We start from the raw sequence: 16425 nt of genomic DNA, 5'->3' as shown, positions 1-16425 counted from the left end.
CCTGCAGGGTCTCCCTTGAGAAGTCAGCTGATAGTCTAATTGGGACCCCTTTGTACATGATTCTTTTCTTCTCTCTTGCTGCTTTTAAGATTCTCTCTTTATCTTTTAATTTTTGACAGTTTCATTATAATGTGTCTTGGAGTGGTTCTCCCTGGGTCCAGTTTATTTGGAACTCTCTGTGCTTCCTGGACCTGTAAGTCTATTTCCTTCCCCAAGTTTGGGAAGTTCTGCTTCATTATTTTTTCACATAATTTTTCAATTTCTAGTTCTTCTTTTTCACCCTCTGGCAATCCTGTAATCTGAATGTTCCTTCTCTTGTAGCTGTCCCAGAGGTTTCTGATCCTCTCCTCACTTTCTTTTCTTTTTGCTTCCTCTCTCTGCACTGGTTGACTGTTCCTTCTCTAGGTTCCGGTTTGTTGATTTGATCTCTGGATTTTATTTCCTCACCACTTGTCTCGTATTTGTTTTCGTTCTTTTTGGTATGAGTGGTTTTCTTTCCTTCCCTGTCCTGGTCCAAATCTTTTGTTAATTCTGTAAGCCACCTTATAACAATAGCTCTGAACTGAGCCTCTGACAGGTTTCTTATTTGTTCGTCTGTCAGGTTCTTCATCTGCTGCCTATTGAGCTGCGTCACCGGGATTTCAATTGTTGTCTCCTTCATTTTGACAGATTTGTGTTTTGCTTTGCTTCCTGGGTAGGCTGTGGGGGGCGGAGCCCCGTGTACTGGTCACTACCTGGCGACCAGCAGCGATCCCAACCTTTTTCACTGTGCTGTGTTGCTTTGTGTCGGGGCGGGGGTCCAAGATGGATTCCTGCCGTTATTCTCCGCTGGGAGACTGTATCCGTCCTCCCGCCCTCTGGGCCTCACTGTCCGGTGCAATGGGGGGGCTGCCTTTCCCCGTCTTGGGGTTGCGAGCTGCCGGGGCTCGACTGCAGCCAGGATTGCTCCCCCGGCCGCTCTCCCCGCTGCTACCACAAACAGCCCCGCCCGACCTTTCCGTTCTGGTTTTGATTTCACCCCTCCTACCCATCCAGGCAAGCACCGCTTATTTATAACTTCATACGTTGGGCTTCCATGTAGTTTTATTTTCTGAAATTTCTGGTTATTATTTGTTTTGAGGTAGTTGTATTCCTCTCTAGTTGTAGAAGGAGACCGAGCGTGTCCGTCTAAGCCTCTATCTTGGCCGGAAGTTTTTTGTTGTTGTTGTTGTTGTTGTTGTTTGTTTGGTAGAATACACCGTTGAAGCCATTTGGTCCTGGACTTTTGTTTCTGGGGAAGGTTTTGATTACTGTTTCAGTTTCCTTACTAGAATTGGTCTACTCAGGTTTTCTGTTTCTTCATGATTCTATCTGGAAAGGTTGTATGATTCTAAGACTGTCCATTTCTTGTAGATTGGTGACGTATAGCCTTTCATAGTACTCTTGTATGATCCTTTGTACTAATGTGGTATTCATTATAATTTTTCCACTTTCATTTCTGATGTGATTTATTTGAGTCTTCTCTCTTTTCTCCTTAGTCTAGCTAAAGATTGGTCAATTTTGTTTATCTTTTCAAATAAACAGCTCTTCATTTCTTTAGTATTTTCTATTGTCTTTTAGTCTCTTATTTCATTTATTTCTGCTCTAATTTTTATTTCTACTGACTTTGGGCTTCATTTGTTCTTCATTTTCTAGTTCCTTAAGATATAATGTTGGATTGTTTGAGATTTTTTAAGAAAATTTATTTATTTATTTATTTATTTATTTAGAGGGGAAAGGAGAAAGAGAGGGAGAGAAACATCACTATGTGGTTGCCTCTCATTCACGCCCCCAACTGGGGACCTGATGTGCAACCTAGTCATGTGCCCTGACTGGGAATCAAACCAGCGACACTTGGCTTGCAGGCCGATGCTCAATCCACTGAGTCACAGCAGCCAGGGCCAGATTGTTTGAGATTTTTCTTGTTTCTTGAGATAGGTCTGTATTGCTGTGAACTCGCTTCTTAGTACCACTTTTGTTGCATCTCAAAGATTTTTGAAGTATCAATTTTCATTTGTATTTGTCTCTACAGATTTCTTCTTTTACTTCTTCATTGACCCAGTAGTTACTCAGTAACATATTGTTTACACATATTTGTGATTTTCCCAGCTTTCTTCTTGTAGTTGATTTCTAGTTTCATATGGTTTGTAGAGAAAAGATTATTGATATGTCAGTCTTCTTAAATTTCTTGAGCTTGTTTTTTTGTTTCAAATATGGTCTGTCCTTGAAAATATTACATGTACATCTGAAAAGAATGGGTATTGTGCCAGTTCTGGGATGGAAGGTTCTGTAAATATTAAGTCCATCAATTTTAATGTGTAATTTAAGGCCTATGTTTCCTTGTTGAGGTTCCATCTAGATCAGAGGTTCTCAACCTGTGGGTCGCAATCCCTTTGGGGGTTGAACAACCCTTTCACAGGGGTCGCCTAAGACCATCAGAAAACACATACATACTTACATATTGTTTTTGTGGTTAATCACTGTGCTTTAATTATGTTCAATTTGTAACAATGAAAATACATCTTGCATATCAGATATTTACATTATGGTTCATAACCGTAGCAAAATTACAGTTATGAAGTAGCAACGAAAATAATTTTATGGTTGGGGATCACCACAACATGAGGAACTGAATTAAAGGGTTGCAGCATTAGGAAGGTTGAGAACCACTGATCTAGATGATCTATCTGTTGGTATAAGTGTATGTTAAGTTCAGAGGGTCTTTATATTCCGATATAAAACTAAAATGTGGCTCAAAATTCATTAAGAAGCTAGAAACAATAACTGTTACTCTGCGCTGAAATCTTTTTTTAAAAAATTTCTTATTCTGCACAATAGTAAGCTTACTATTGCTGAACTTTTTCCTAAAATTAACAGGAAACAAAAATGTTAATGCTGTGAAAGTTTGTGTTTTCTTTTTATCAGATACTCTGACTTCGTTGTTCATGAAATAGGAAAAGATGGACGCATCAGCCATTTGGATGACTTGTCTATCCCAGTGGATGCGGAGGTAGGAGTCAGCTTTCCAGCAAAAGTTACCTTCTTTGTAAAGATAGCAGGGTTTTTTTGTTTTGTTTTGTTTGTTTGGTTTTTTTTTAATGCAAGGGTGGCAGTTTTTAGAGATTATTGAAATATAGAGCTTTAACAACCTTGAATTCTGTGTATGACTGACTGGGAGTTTCTGTGGTTATTTTAAAGGATCCTTCAGAAGATGTATTTACAGTTTTGACAGCTGAAGAAAAGCAGCGTTTAGAAGAGCTTCAGCTTTTTGTAAATAAGGAAACCAGTGTTGCCATCAAGGTAAATAGTACAGAAATATGTGAAAAGGTTTTATAGGATTTTTATTTTTTAAGTCTGTATTTATTTATTTATTATTTTTATTTATTTATTTATTTTTAATTATAGGATTTTTTGATTGCTTCTTTTTTTTTTATATTATATATTTTTTTCAGATTTAATGTGTTTTATTGATTAAATTATTACATTTGTGCCAATTTCCCTTCCCTCTGCTCCCCTCCACCCGGTGGCCCCCCTCCCTCCAGTTGTCCCCCACTTTTAGATTATGTCCATTAGTTGTGCATACAGTTCCTCCCTACCTCTCTCCGTCTATTCCATTCCCTCCTACCTTGATCCCCAATTCCTATATCATCTCCCTCCCTTTCCCCATTCCCCCTCCCTGTTGACCTCCCCCCAATATGCTTCCCGTACCCACAGTTCCTCTTCCACTCTCGTTGCCTATTTAGTTTGCCTTTGTTTCATCTCCCTAGCTTCTGTTTTTTTTTTTAAACCAGTCCCTTTAACATCTCATATAACAGTGGTTTGGATCTAATGAACTCTTTCAGTTTTATTTTGTCCTGGAAACACTTTCTCTGTCCTTCTATTCTGAATGACAATTTCGCTGGATAGAGTATTCGTGGTTGTAGGTTTTGGATTTTCATTACTTTGAATATTTCTTGCCAGTCTCTTCTTGCCTGTAGGGTTTCCCTTGAGAAGTCAGCTGATAGTCTAATTGGGACCCCTTTGTACATAATTCTTTTCTTCTCTCTTGCTGCTTTTAAGATTCTCTCTTTATCTTTAATTTTTGACATTTTGATTATAATGTGTCTTGGAGTGGTTCTCCCTGGGTCCAGTCTCTTGGGAACTCTCCTTGCTTCCTGGACCTGCAGGTCTATTCCCTTCCCCAAGTCTGGGAAGTTCTCCTTTATTATATTTTCACTCAATTTTTCAAGTTCTAGTTCATCTTCCTCATTCTCTGGCAAACCAATGATTCTTATGTTGGGCCTTTTATAGCTGTCCCAGAGGTTTCTGATCCTCTCATTGTTGCTTGCCATTTCCTCTCGCTGCATTGGTTGACTGCTTGTTCCTTCTCCATATTCCAGTTTGTTGGAATGAACTCTGGATTTTATTTCCTTTCCTTCTGTCTCGTATGCGGTTTTGTTCCTTTCGTTATGAAAGTTTTTCGCTTCTTTCATATCTTTTTCCTGCTCTTTTGTGAATTCTGTAAGCCACCTGATAACAATGGCCCAGAACTGAGCCTCTGACAGGTTTCTTATCTGTTCATCTGTCAGGTTCTCTATCTGCTGCCTGGTGAGTTGTTTTACCGGTATTTCTACAGTTGCCTGCCTCATTTTGACAGATGCGTTTTGTTTTCTTGGGCCGGCTGTCCGGGGCAGTGCCTGTGTACGCGTCACAAATTAGCGACCGGCGCCTGCCTGTCCGCGACCTATTTCGCAGCCCTGTGGTGCTTTCTTTGGGGGCGGGGGTCCAAGATGGATTCACACAGTTATTCAGCTAGGAGACCGGGATCCGTCCTCCCGCCACCCTGGGCCTCACTGTTCAAGGCGATGCCGCGGCCGCTCTCCCCAGCGCCGGAGTCGCGCACCGCCAGGGGCTTGGCCGCAGCCGGGATTCCTCACCGGGGTCGCGCACCGCCAGGGGCTTGCTAGCCGGGACTCCTCTCCGCCCGCCGCTCCGGGTGCGACCGCAAACAGTACTGCCCTTTTTAACTCTTACCTGCCCAAATGGCACCGCTGGTTTATAACTTCATATGTTGGACTTCCGTGTAGTTTTATTTTCTGGAATTTCTAGTTATCCTTTGTTTTGAAGTAGTTGTATTCCTCTCTAGTTGTAGAGGGAGACCTAGCGTGTCCGTCTAAGCCTCCATCTTGGCTGGAAGTCCTTGATTGCTTCTTTTTGAGTAGATGTCAGTAAGTGTCTATTGGAAAAATTGTAATGGTTAACTAAAGGTTGATATTGTCCTATTTGATCTAAAAGGGCATTATATTAAAAATATTTTAGTAGATGACAGATAACCAATATCCATATAAACTATGGCCAAAAACAAATGTTTCATATGAGCACAAATAAAAGAAATTTATTGTTTTGAACCTTATAGTGACTTATATAGTGTCTCCTGGAAAGGGACAACCATAGCCTGACAATCAGAGGTGTGGTCCTGGCACCAATACCTTCAACCTCTTGGTCTCAAATGGGGCTCTGGGAGGGAAGGGAACTAGGGGAAGACAATAAGGGAGTGTTTCTTTGCTCAGCCTAAGTCTACTTCTATTCAAGAAAAGGAGAGCCCAACTACTAAACAGAATAGTAAATTTCTTCTTTAAAGCTTTTGTTATGAAAATTGTATTCTGCTCAATGAGTACTGTCCAGTGGAATTATGTTTTTAATTTTAAATCTGAAAATTTAGAAGTAAAAAGAAATAAGTGGAACTAATTTTAATATATTTTCTTAATTCTGATACATTCAAAATATTTCAGTATATAACCAATATTTTTAAAACTACTAATGAGATGTTTTACATTCTGTTTTTCTTGCTAAGTCCTTATAATGCTTTGTTAAACTGATAGCACATCCAAGTTTAGACTAGCCACATTTCAGGTGCTCAGTTATCACATGTGGCTAGTGGATACCATAGAGAATGGAGCAATGTGATGTGGTATAGATTTTAAGAATGTTGTAACACGAGCCCTGGCTGGTGTGGCTCAGTGGGTTGGACATCATCTGGCAAACGAAAAGGTCGCTGGTTCAATTACCAGTCAAGGCACATGCCTGGGTTGTGGGCCAGGTCCCCAGTTGGGGACATGCAGGAGGCAACCTATCAATGTTTCTCTCACATATTAATGTTTATCTCCCTCTCGTTCTCCCTCCCTTTCCCCTCTCTCTAAAAATAAAATCTTAAAAAAAAGAATGTAGCTCAAGATTTTTAGAATTTTAAGTTTATGTCCAATTCCTTTTTTAGCCTGTTTTAACAACCTACTAGATTTGGGGGTGCCTGAAATTCCCCCTTCCATCACCCCTAGTTAGTAACAGTTTAACTTTTCAGAAGTCACCGTCTGCCTCCAACCCTTATCTTTCTCTGTTCCCCCAACACCAAAACTTCTGAAAAGTATGTGATAGTACAACTTTAAGTATCTTCATTTACTGAATTTCCTTATACATAAAATATCAAGGAGAAAGAATTGGTTTTGAGAATGGTCCAGGAGGTTGGTCCAGGTTTTCCTTGCTTGTCTAATGCAGTGGTCTTTCTTAACCCCATACTACACATTTTTCTACCTAGATGGCAAGATTTACCATCTTACAAACTATAGTTATGCCATCTACTGAAAATTTTTACTTTTAAATGCCATAAACTATGGACATGTGTCCTTGTCTGTAAGATGAGGACAGACTTTCTGATGTTTTTGAGATCTAGATATGTTTTCACTCATATACACAAACCATGATTTCAACTCAGTGCTTCCCAGTAAATTCTAAATCTATACTTACTTTAAAAAAAATAAAGGTTTTATTTATTTATTTTTAGAGAGAGGGGAAAGGGGGGGAGATTAAGAGGGAGGGAAACATGAATGTGCAAGAGATACATCAGTCAGTCGCCTCTCACATGCCCCCAACCAGGGACCCAGCCTGCAACCCAGGCATGTGCCGTGAACAGGAATCAAACCCACATCCTTTCATTTCGCAGGCTGGTGCTCAATCCACTAAGCCACATCAGCCAGGGCTAGATTCATTTTTTTGTATGAAAATGTCACTTACCTATAAGTATCATGTAGTTTTTCTTTTACATTTTTTTATTTTGCTAAAATATTAAGGTTAGCTAGTAGGAGTGGGATTTCAATCATGAAATCAATTGAGCACATCTTAGTTTTTTAATGCAATAAAATAAAACAAAAAATGACTGCATATCTCACATAGTAAGGGTAAGTATTATTTCTTAAAACTTTTTAGATTGCTAGTAAGGTATATTCACATACATACTTCTGGCTGTTGAATCCAGATATGAAATGTGTTTCTTAATGTGAAACACATTCAAAAATTGTAAAACGGTTATGTAACTAATAAGTTCACTTTTTTAAAAAAATTTGTTGTTCCATTTATTTATGCATTCATTGGTTGATTCTTCTATATGCCCTGACCAGGGATTGAACTCATAACCTTGGTATATGGGGACAGTGCTCTAACCAACTGAGCTACTTGGCCAGGGCAAGTTCACATTTTTTTGATGTTGATTTTTTGTGTGTGTGTGAACAGATGTGCTAGAACATCGAGACAGAGTAGATTGGACTATTAGAGGGCATTGAGTTTCTGACATCCAAAGGGTCGTGCTTCCCTACATTTTCATCTATAAGCCCTGAGGTGTTTGTCCAGAGAGTCCCTGACAGGGAGCGTCTGTGAAGTGCTTGGTATAGTGCCCGGCATATGGATATGCTCAGTAAACAGGCTCTTAGGAATCGCGTGTTGTGAAGTTCTAAAAGATATCAAATCATGCCCATGTACTTTTGTTATTTCACTTAGTTAATAAGATGAGTAGTGTTTTTACTCATTCATTAGTTTGATTTCTCTATTTAATGTTTGTTAAGTTAGTAATATCTGTGTTTTTAATAGGTTGTTGAAGACACCAAAGAGAAAAGAACTGTCATCCATCAAGCAATTAAATCTCTGTTTCCAGGATTAGAGACGAAAACAGAGGATAGAGAGGGAAAGAAGTATATTGTAGCCTACCATGCGGCTGGGAAAAAGGCTCTGGCAAGTAAGTGTGTGAGTGACCTGGCATTCCTTGTGCGGGGCAAGCATGAGAGGGAGATCCCATTGCTCCTTTCCTTGCTTGGTCGTATTCAAGGCCTACTGTGCTGTTCAGAGAAGGGTATTGATCATGTCACTCCTTCAGAGAAGGTGAATAATATCATTTCAGATACCAGAGCAAGCCTACAGAATGTCTCTCTAATAGGGGGCATTATGTTTTTTATGTGAGTAAAGATTTGCTGAAATTATAGTGGTGCCTGAGATAGCATCTTAGGAATTTGATGTGTCCCTTGAAGAGCAGAGTGGGTTGAGTGGCAATTCAAGAAGAAAGTGCAAGAATATTGCTTCTTCTCTGTTCTTAATGGAGGGAAGAAAGCTTTCAGATGAACAGTAATGCTGTCATTTATCACAATATTATACTTTTGTCAAAGTCCTTATATTGAAAGAGGTGCTGCTTTCTAACTTTGAGTATCTTCTTCACTCATATATGAAAAACGTGGCCTATGTAGCAAGAAGCCCCTTCACCTAAGCGCATTGTTGTGTATCATTCAATCAAATGAGTGTGTTGTCAGTGAATCTCTGATATTTATGTTCTAATAGGTTTTCTACAGCCATGAAAATTTCTGGTTGCATATAACCTTTAAAAATATTAGATAATTTTTCTTTTTTTACTTGTCAAATCAGCAGATAAAATTTTAATGAAAATTACAGTAGGGAAAAGTTATTTTCTCACCCTCTTCCCCTACTAGTCATTGCCCCAATTAGGGAAGCATTACTTCTAGATATATTTGTTAGAACAAAACTCCAAGACTATATTAAATAAAAAGGCTGTTCAAAGCATTAATGCTTTATGATATTCCCTTAGGTTAATGCTGTGAATGGATGAAATCTTAATTGTTTTTAACTATGGTTCTAGTGAAATGAGAGGGCAGAAATAAGGTTTAACTATGCCTGGGAAAATATATAGAGAAGTGAATAAGTATGGATGGTAACCTAGAAATGAGAAACCTTGAGCAGTTGGGAGAAGGAGCTGGAGATTGGAGGCCACTTCTCAGTGGATACCAGAAAGAAAAGTGAGATGAAATGTTCTGGAACTAGTTGTGGGTATGTGTTGTTAATTACTTCTAGATCCACAAACTAATGGCTTGGTTACTGTATGTTTCTTTGATGTCTGAGTCATAGTGTAAAATATTACCTTAACACTCTTTCTTCAGCCAGAGTTGTTCAAGGGAATTAGCCCAGTGGAAAATGGCCGAAGTGGCTGTTTTTTCATTCTCCCAAGATTGGCATATCGCTGGTAACTGTTCTAGATGTAGAATATTTACATCTATTATAGTCATATAATAAAATGCCTTGGAAGCCAGGTTGAGCAGGGCTGCTAGGGAGGTGTTCCTTGTAGAGAAGCAGTACATGTTGGTCAGCCACCATCTTGCAAAGATGAGAAGAAAAGGCAGGATCTTGTTCTGCTGAGTGTGGTCATGAGGAGGCAGATTGGAAAAGGCAAAACCTGTTTTTCGTTTTCTTTTTTTGACTGAGTACCTCTAGCAATAAATCATTATTTCTTAGAGGATATCAGGTTTTGTGATGTTCAGGGAGAGGAGTTAGAGCACTTGTAGTTAAAGTGGCCATTACAGTTTTCTTGACCTTTTTTCTCAAACAAGTGGTACCAAATCTCTCATGTTCTGTCTTCATCTACATTTTCTGTGCTTATGCCATGCCCACCATTTTTTTTCCCAAATAAATTCCCTTAAGAGTTTCCAAGTGAGATGCTGAGCTCTGTATGACATACATCACTCCTCCCCATTTCCCTTTGCACTTCTTCAGTAAAATATGAATTTCTCACTTAAAAAGAAGCATGAAAGCAGGTCAGATTGTACAGAGATCTAAACCTCTTGTGGCATTTAGTAAATGATGGATTAGAGGCCTGCCAGCTGAGCTCTCCTCTGCCTCCTCCTCATGGATCCAGACAGACACTTGAGAGACTGCCAGAATTGTTCAAGGGTTGGTAGTGGAAAACATTACAGATCTAGATCCCCACCTGTGAGCTGAGAGTGATTTAAAGTAATCACCATTGGAAAAATAAGGAAGGCTGGTATCCAGAGACTGTTGTCCATGCCCCCGCAAATAGAACTCAGTACCAATGACAGCTTCTTTTCCTGGACCACCTTGCCTCGCATTTGAGTTAATCAGCTTTTATATCTTCATTGCAAATCTACATTTATAATGTTTTAAAGTCCTTTTACTACCAAACCCTGATATAAATTATTGTTTTCTCAAATAGAGCTATGCATCCTAAAACATAGGCATAGTAGATTCTGTGTCATGGTGCCCCAGCATTATAGATGACCAACTGTTTTAACTTAAAAGTTCTTTTGTATGTTAATTCAGTCTGATAGACAGGGCACATTGATTTACCTACCAAAGCATATATAGAATATTTTTTATGAAACTATCATGTAATTGTTAATAAGTCATGTAATTGGATAAATTGATTTATGTTTTGAGATAGATAATGTACAGTACGAATACCTTTAAAAACTTCTTTGTAAAGGCTTAAGTGAAAAAAAAAATCTCTCATGTGATCTGTAGAGATTCTCCATACTTTCTGAAATGAATGGTTCCCAGCCAGGATACCTGGAGCTAGGAATCCACAGAGACTCAGCAGGAAGAGCCAGATGAATAAAAAGGAAAAACTCTGGGAGGAACTAGTGTGATGGAATCACAGAAAGAGGGAATTCCAGTAACGAGAGTAGTTAGCAGTGGAAAACATTACAGATAGGTCCAGCAAAATAGAACTCTGAGACCTGTCCATCAGTTTTTAGCAACATGGAAATCATCGGTGTCTTTGTCAGAGCAGTTTCAGTGGAATAAGACTGGAAACCAGTTTACATTGTAGTTTGAGGTGAAAGGCAGTAAATACATACTGTTTTTACAAATAAGCTGTAAAGTGAAGGAGAAAGGAAAGGAACATGGTCAAGGAGAGGGAGACATAGGTTTCACTTTCAAAGTGGAAGCTCCCTGAACATACTGATATACTGAAGGGAAACAGCTTGTGCAGAGCAAAGGTGAAAACTCTTGGAGGAGTGATAGAGGATGCAGGAGGATCCCATAGCTGCTGAAAGGTTGGCGTGCAGGAGCGCAGCAGTGGAAATGGCCTGGAATAAGAAGGAAAGAATGCTCTGCATGCTACCCCATCCTGTCATCTTTCTTGACCTACAAACATTTTTCCTTCCTTATTCATGAGGGTCTCTGTCTGCAGTACATTAATCTTCCTGAACCTTTTATTTTGTTTCTATTTCTGCTAGACTGGGGCTGCCATAGCAAAGCATCAGATGGCTGCTTCCTGTTACCTGAGCCTGAGAATTCTTTGCATTAGCATGTTAAATCAGAGTGTCTCAAAAATGTCTGAAAGTTATTTTAAGTTCACTTAAATTGTAAAGCTCGTCGGCAGCCGTCCGTCTCGAGAGACGATGGTGTAGCTTCTTAAGAGTCTATCTGCACCGCTGAGAATGGCTGTGCAGTCCGACTCGGGAGTGACACGGTATCTCTCTCCTCCCGTGTTGAATAGACATCTTGCAATGACGCTGGAGTGTCCTCTCCAGTGAAGCTGAAGCTACAGAGCCTGGGCGGGGTGATATGGAGGGTCTGCTGTTGCCCATGCAGCAGACCCCACCTCTCTTCGCAGCTGAAGGGTCCAAGGGAAAGACGGAGTCAATACAGCTTGGCTTCAGGTGCGCCGCAGGAGTTGCCGGTATTGACTACAACGTCAAACCGCCTTAGGGACTCCGGCTCCGGATTTTCTGTCGGGGTTTACTCCCCTAGCCTTTCCCCTGAAGAGGTATGCCGCAAGGCAGCGGAGGTTTTTTGGAGTCAGAGTTTTCCTTCTCTGATGTACCCTGACTGGAAGATCGAACCAGCGACACTTAGCTCGCAGGCCGACGCTCAATCCACTGAGCCAAACCAGCCAGGGACAAATTGTAAAGCTATACACATGCTATTTAGCATTCTAAGGATTTGGAGTTTATGAAGTTAAACTACCCAAAATAAGTTGAGTCTCATAGATTTTTCTATTAATCAATGCATACTATTATGTATAATGAGTGCATTTAGAAAAAGAATCTTTGTATCTGTTATTTGCAGAGGAGGTAATTATATGCATGCCCAGTGCTTGAATTTGCTAATAAAAGATGCATGCTTGTGAGCCAAAACTCATACTCGGTTGTCATGGTTCATAGCGTTTAGTTTTTAGTCTTCTGACTTCATTTATTTCTTGCCGTTATAATTTACTGTGAATGTACTGAAGGGGTAGTTAAGGGAAAATGTAACTACACTTCAACTTTGACCACAAGTATTTTTTTTAACTTTATATTATGGACATTTTCAGATATGCACATAAATATAGGAAATAATAAATTAACCCCATTGTACCCATCATCCGTCTTCAAGATTAGTAATATTCTGTTGTTTTTGTTTGATCTGTTTCTCCCACTTTTTTTTCTTATTGGAATGTTTCTAAGAAAGTTCTACACAGCACTTCATGACACTCATAAATACTTAAGTACAGTGTGTATCTAACAGATAAGAACTAAAACTGTAAACCATTACCTCATCCAACAAAATCAGCAGTAAGTTCTTAATATCTGATACCCAATGAATGTTCAGTTTTTCCCTGATTGTCTCCAAAGTGTCTTTTACATATTTGTTCGAATAATGATAAAAACAAGATCATCTCTTAAATATCTTTGAATTTATTGGTTCAACAACTTTTCCATAATAACTTCAAATTTTTTTAGATAAAGAATCTTTGTAACTCAGTGCAAGAAATTCATAAAACACAGAGCTAAACAATAATCACTTGCTGTGTCACCACCAAAAGTTAATCTACAAGGGCATTTTGGTATATGTCCTCCCATATTTAAGAGTACAGATCTCTCTAGATGCGGAAGTATTTTGCATCCAGTCTTGAACCTTTGGCTCCATCTGGTGAGTAGAGGGAATGCAGCTTTGAGGATGAACTGACATGCCATTGTGAGGGGATTGAGACAGGGAGGCTTGTACCTTAGGTGAGCTTTCTCCTTGTTCACTGTTTGCCTCTGCGACATTCCATTGTTAATGTCTACATACCTGTTAACCCACCACATTCTACCAGGTGCTGTAGAAGTCCTTGGTAGAAACTTTCCACGCGGTCATTTGCATGTTCACCTCTAAAGCACTTTAATATTATTATAAATTAAACATTGCTCTCTTGTGCTCTTTACGCTGTGCATTTGGACAGAGGTCAGAACTGCAGCAGGTAAGAGCAGTTGGCATTTCATGTAGATAAAATGAAATGCCAATGATTTTTGTCACAAGTGTCAAGTGTAGAGAACTTTGCTGAACTGGAGTGAGCTGGAAGGAAAACCAAAAATCATATTCCTATTCACAATTTTCTGAGGATGAGTTTGAGTTATTCACACGAAGAACCAAAGAATTACCTGTAGTACTTTTCTATCCAAGGCAAAAAAAACTCATGTTCATACTTATCAGAAAGGAGAAGCAATTCACTAAGCATTTGTGCTCTGGCAGTTTTCTCAGATGTTATATTGATTCATTTGTTCTTTACGTTGTAGCTTCAGTACTAGAAGTAACTTCAGTATTGGGCATTTTTTATGTTTCTGAAGATGGATGCATGAATTCATGCTAACGGATTATTTTAGGGACATGGACAAAGGAACATTTTTAAAAGAGGACTTCTAGGGATTATGTGAAATATTTTTTCAAAGTTTTTCTTTTTCAATCTATACATCTCTTTGGTAACTACAGCTAATTCAGATTTATATTAACCATATATTAGAGGTATGTGTTCTTTTGTTTCTGGCTTCTTTCAATTAAATGATATATATATTTTAAATTAAAACAAAAGTTTTTCTTTTATGGAGTGACAGAAATCAAGTAAATTAGATGTGTTCAAAGAACAGCTGCAGCTGTGTGTTGCCCAAGATTTATGAATATTATTGTACAATGACTGGGAAGTACAGTTGTGACTTACATGTTTTTCCCAAAGTGTTGATTTTTCGAAACACCCTTTGGGCATCTTAAGCTTAAATCTTTATATTGTTTAAATATGTTTCTATATTATAGGATAATTAAAATATTCATTTAAAATAAGTTTTAAACATCAGGTTCTCCCAAGTCTTGATATGTCTGTCAGTTTCCAAAAAGTCAAAGAAGCTCAAAAGTTAACATTTAACCTGGCTTAATTTTTAACATTTCCTTTTCCCCAAGAATGACAATTAGGTCTTGAATGCCAGCGCTCTCTGTAAGCCATCTATTATTAGATATTTTGTGATGAAAGTGGCCTTTGGAAAATCTAAACGTGTCACTGAGGTAACTCCTTACAACTTTTATCCCCAGCCCGTCTAAGGGGTCCGTTCTGTATGTGCAAACACCCTGGGATACAAAGCAAGGCTGTAGAATCGGACATGACTGCTGTTTCCCTCTGGACTGCATGTGCTAGAGAGCCAGTCGGCCCACCTCGCAGGCATATGCTTGTAATATGACTCAGAGGAAAGGTGGGCTCCTCTGGGTTGCTTTGTGAAGATTGCTGGTTACTCTTAGTCTTTAATCACACCACCTGCATTCAGCTTTTGATTTTAAATATGGGCAGATAACGTTAAGTATCTAATTGCACAAAGTTGAATACCTATAGTGCACACAGCTGTAACCACTTAACCTTTATTTCTTGTTAGACTAGATCTGATTTCTTACTGAAAGATTCTCCAGCCAAAAAATGAGCTTGTAGGGTTTCATAAGAAAAAACTGAGATAACTTTTATTACAGTGTATGTAACATTTATTTATTTATTTATTTATTTTTTAAGATCCAAGGAAACATTCTTGGCCAAAATCTAGGGGAAGTTACTGTCACTTTGTACTGTACAAGGAAAACAAAGACACCATGGATGCTATTAATGTACTATCCAAGTATTTAAGGTTAGTATCTTGTTCTTGTGCCTATACAAAATCAAAACATGGAAATTTGTTTTCCTCTTTACATGCTAATGAAAAAGGAACAGGAAAATAGGCAAACAGATAACAAATATGCCTCCCAATAATAGTTTTCTTAGATAGTAGGTAAATTAATGTTTTTAACCTCCTTACATATTGCCAGTAGCTCAAGGTGAAAATTCTGTAAGTAAATAGTTAGCATGTAGTAGAGAGTAACCAGTGTATTCAAATGAATATGAAAATTAACTTTCTTCCTCGAAAGCCTGCACTTTGATGTGGTTGCAGAGGTTTGCTTTACTGAACTGTAAGGAGATTGACTAGATTGAAAACCAGAGACCAGTCAGATTTTCTCATAGAGATGCAAATATGGTAGAGATTGGGTCTCAGAGGATGCAACGAGTGCTAAAGAGTTGTGTTTTTGTTTTTGTTTTTTTTTAGAAATGGGTACAGGCACCACAGCAAATCTGAATACAGATTTGCTTTCTAATGTATATTTAACCCTGTTTAAACATGGTGCGCAGTGTGTTAATTTTTTTGTGGCTCCCATAACAAAATACTATAGGCTAGGTGACTTAAAGTAATCTTCTCACAGTTCTGAAGGCTAGAAGGTTCAAGATCAAGGTGTTGTAGGTTTGATTTTTTTTTTTTTTTCCCCTTCTTGGCAAGTGGCTACCTTCTTTCTCTGTCCTCACATGGCCTTTTCTCTGTCATTGTGTCCCTGGAACCTCTCTTACGTGTACTTTTACTAGGGCACTGATAAGATTAGATGAAGGCCCATGCTAAGGGCCTCATTTTAACTTCATCACTTCTTTAAAGGCTCCATTTTCAAATGCAGTTGCATTCAGAAGTACCAGGAGTTAGGGCTTCAACATATGAATTTGCCTCCCATAGGAGATAGTACCCTATTAGCTAACATTTTATTTCACCCTAGTTGATAGCTCTCTGGAAGAGAGTGGTGCCTTGTGGGTACCTGACCTGGGAGAATAGACAATCCCTGATGGGAGGATAGACAGTTGGAGAGGGACCTCTTCTGAGATCTGGGCTGAGGATGGCTCCGAGTTCAAAATGTCCTTTCTGTTTTTTCCTGTTAGTGTGGAGCAGTTTTTATAAAATATGTCTTAGTAAACTAGCTTACTTATATCTTCATAGCTAAACTATTTAGATCCTTGTTTTAGCATTTGGCTTTTTTTTATACAAAGAAATAACATGTATTTACAGAAAGTTCACATTACTAAGTTTTCTTAAATTGAAGATATAAAATTTTTGAAGTGGTACATTATCTATCTAGAATGAGCTTTTCTTTACCTTCACAGTGGTGTGATATAATGTGTTGCATATGATCAATAGGAAGTAGGTTATTTCATTTTTTGTGTCTGGCAAGCCAAGT

At 38.7% G+C, this 16425-nt stretch overlaps 1 protein-coding gene across 1 annotated transcript in view; it reads left to right on the top strand.

Annotated features, from left to right (window-relative positions):
- The window catches only part of PUS7 (pseudouridine synthase 7), an 83021-nt gene that overhangs the window by 15632 nt on the left and 50964 nt on the right, over positions 1-16425 (top strand). Inside the window, exons 3-6 of the mRNA XM_090287323.1 lie at positions 2944-3028; positions 3217-3318; positions 7915-8059; positions 14912-15023. Of these exons, the coding sequence (XP_090143449.1) occupies positions 2944-3028; positions 3217-3318; positions 7915-8059; positions 14912-15023 (444 nt within the window). The remainder of the gene's footprint in view (positions 1-2943; positions 3029-3216; positions 3319-7914; positions 8060-14911; positions 15024-16425) is intronic.

This window comes from Furipterus horrens, unplaced genomic scaffold, assembly GCF_987537825.1.
Source record: "Furipterus horrens unplaced genomic scaffold, mFurHor1.1.pri manual_scaffold_9, whole genome shotgun sequence".
NCBI lineage: Eukaryota > Metazoa > Chordata > Mammalia > Chiroptera > Furipteridae > Furipterus > Furipterus horrens.
Note: the sequence above shows the minus strand (reverse complement) of the source record. Positions and strands in the feature narration are given on the sequence as shown.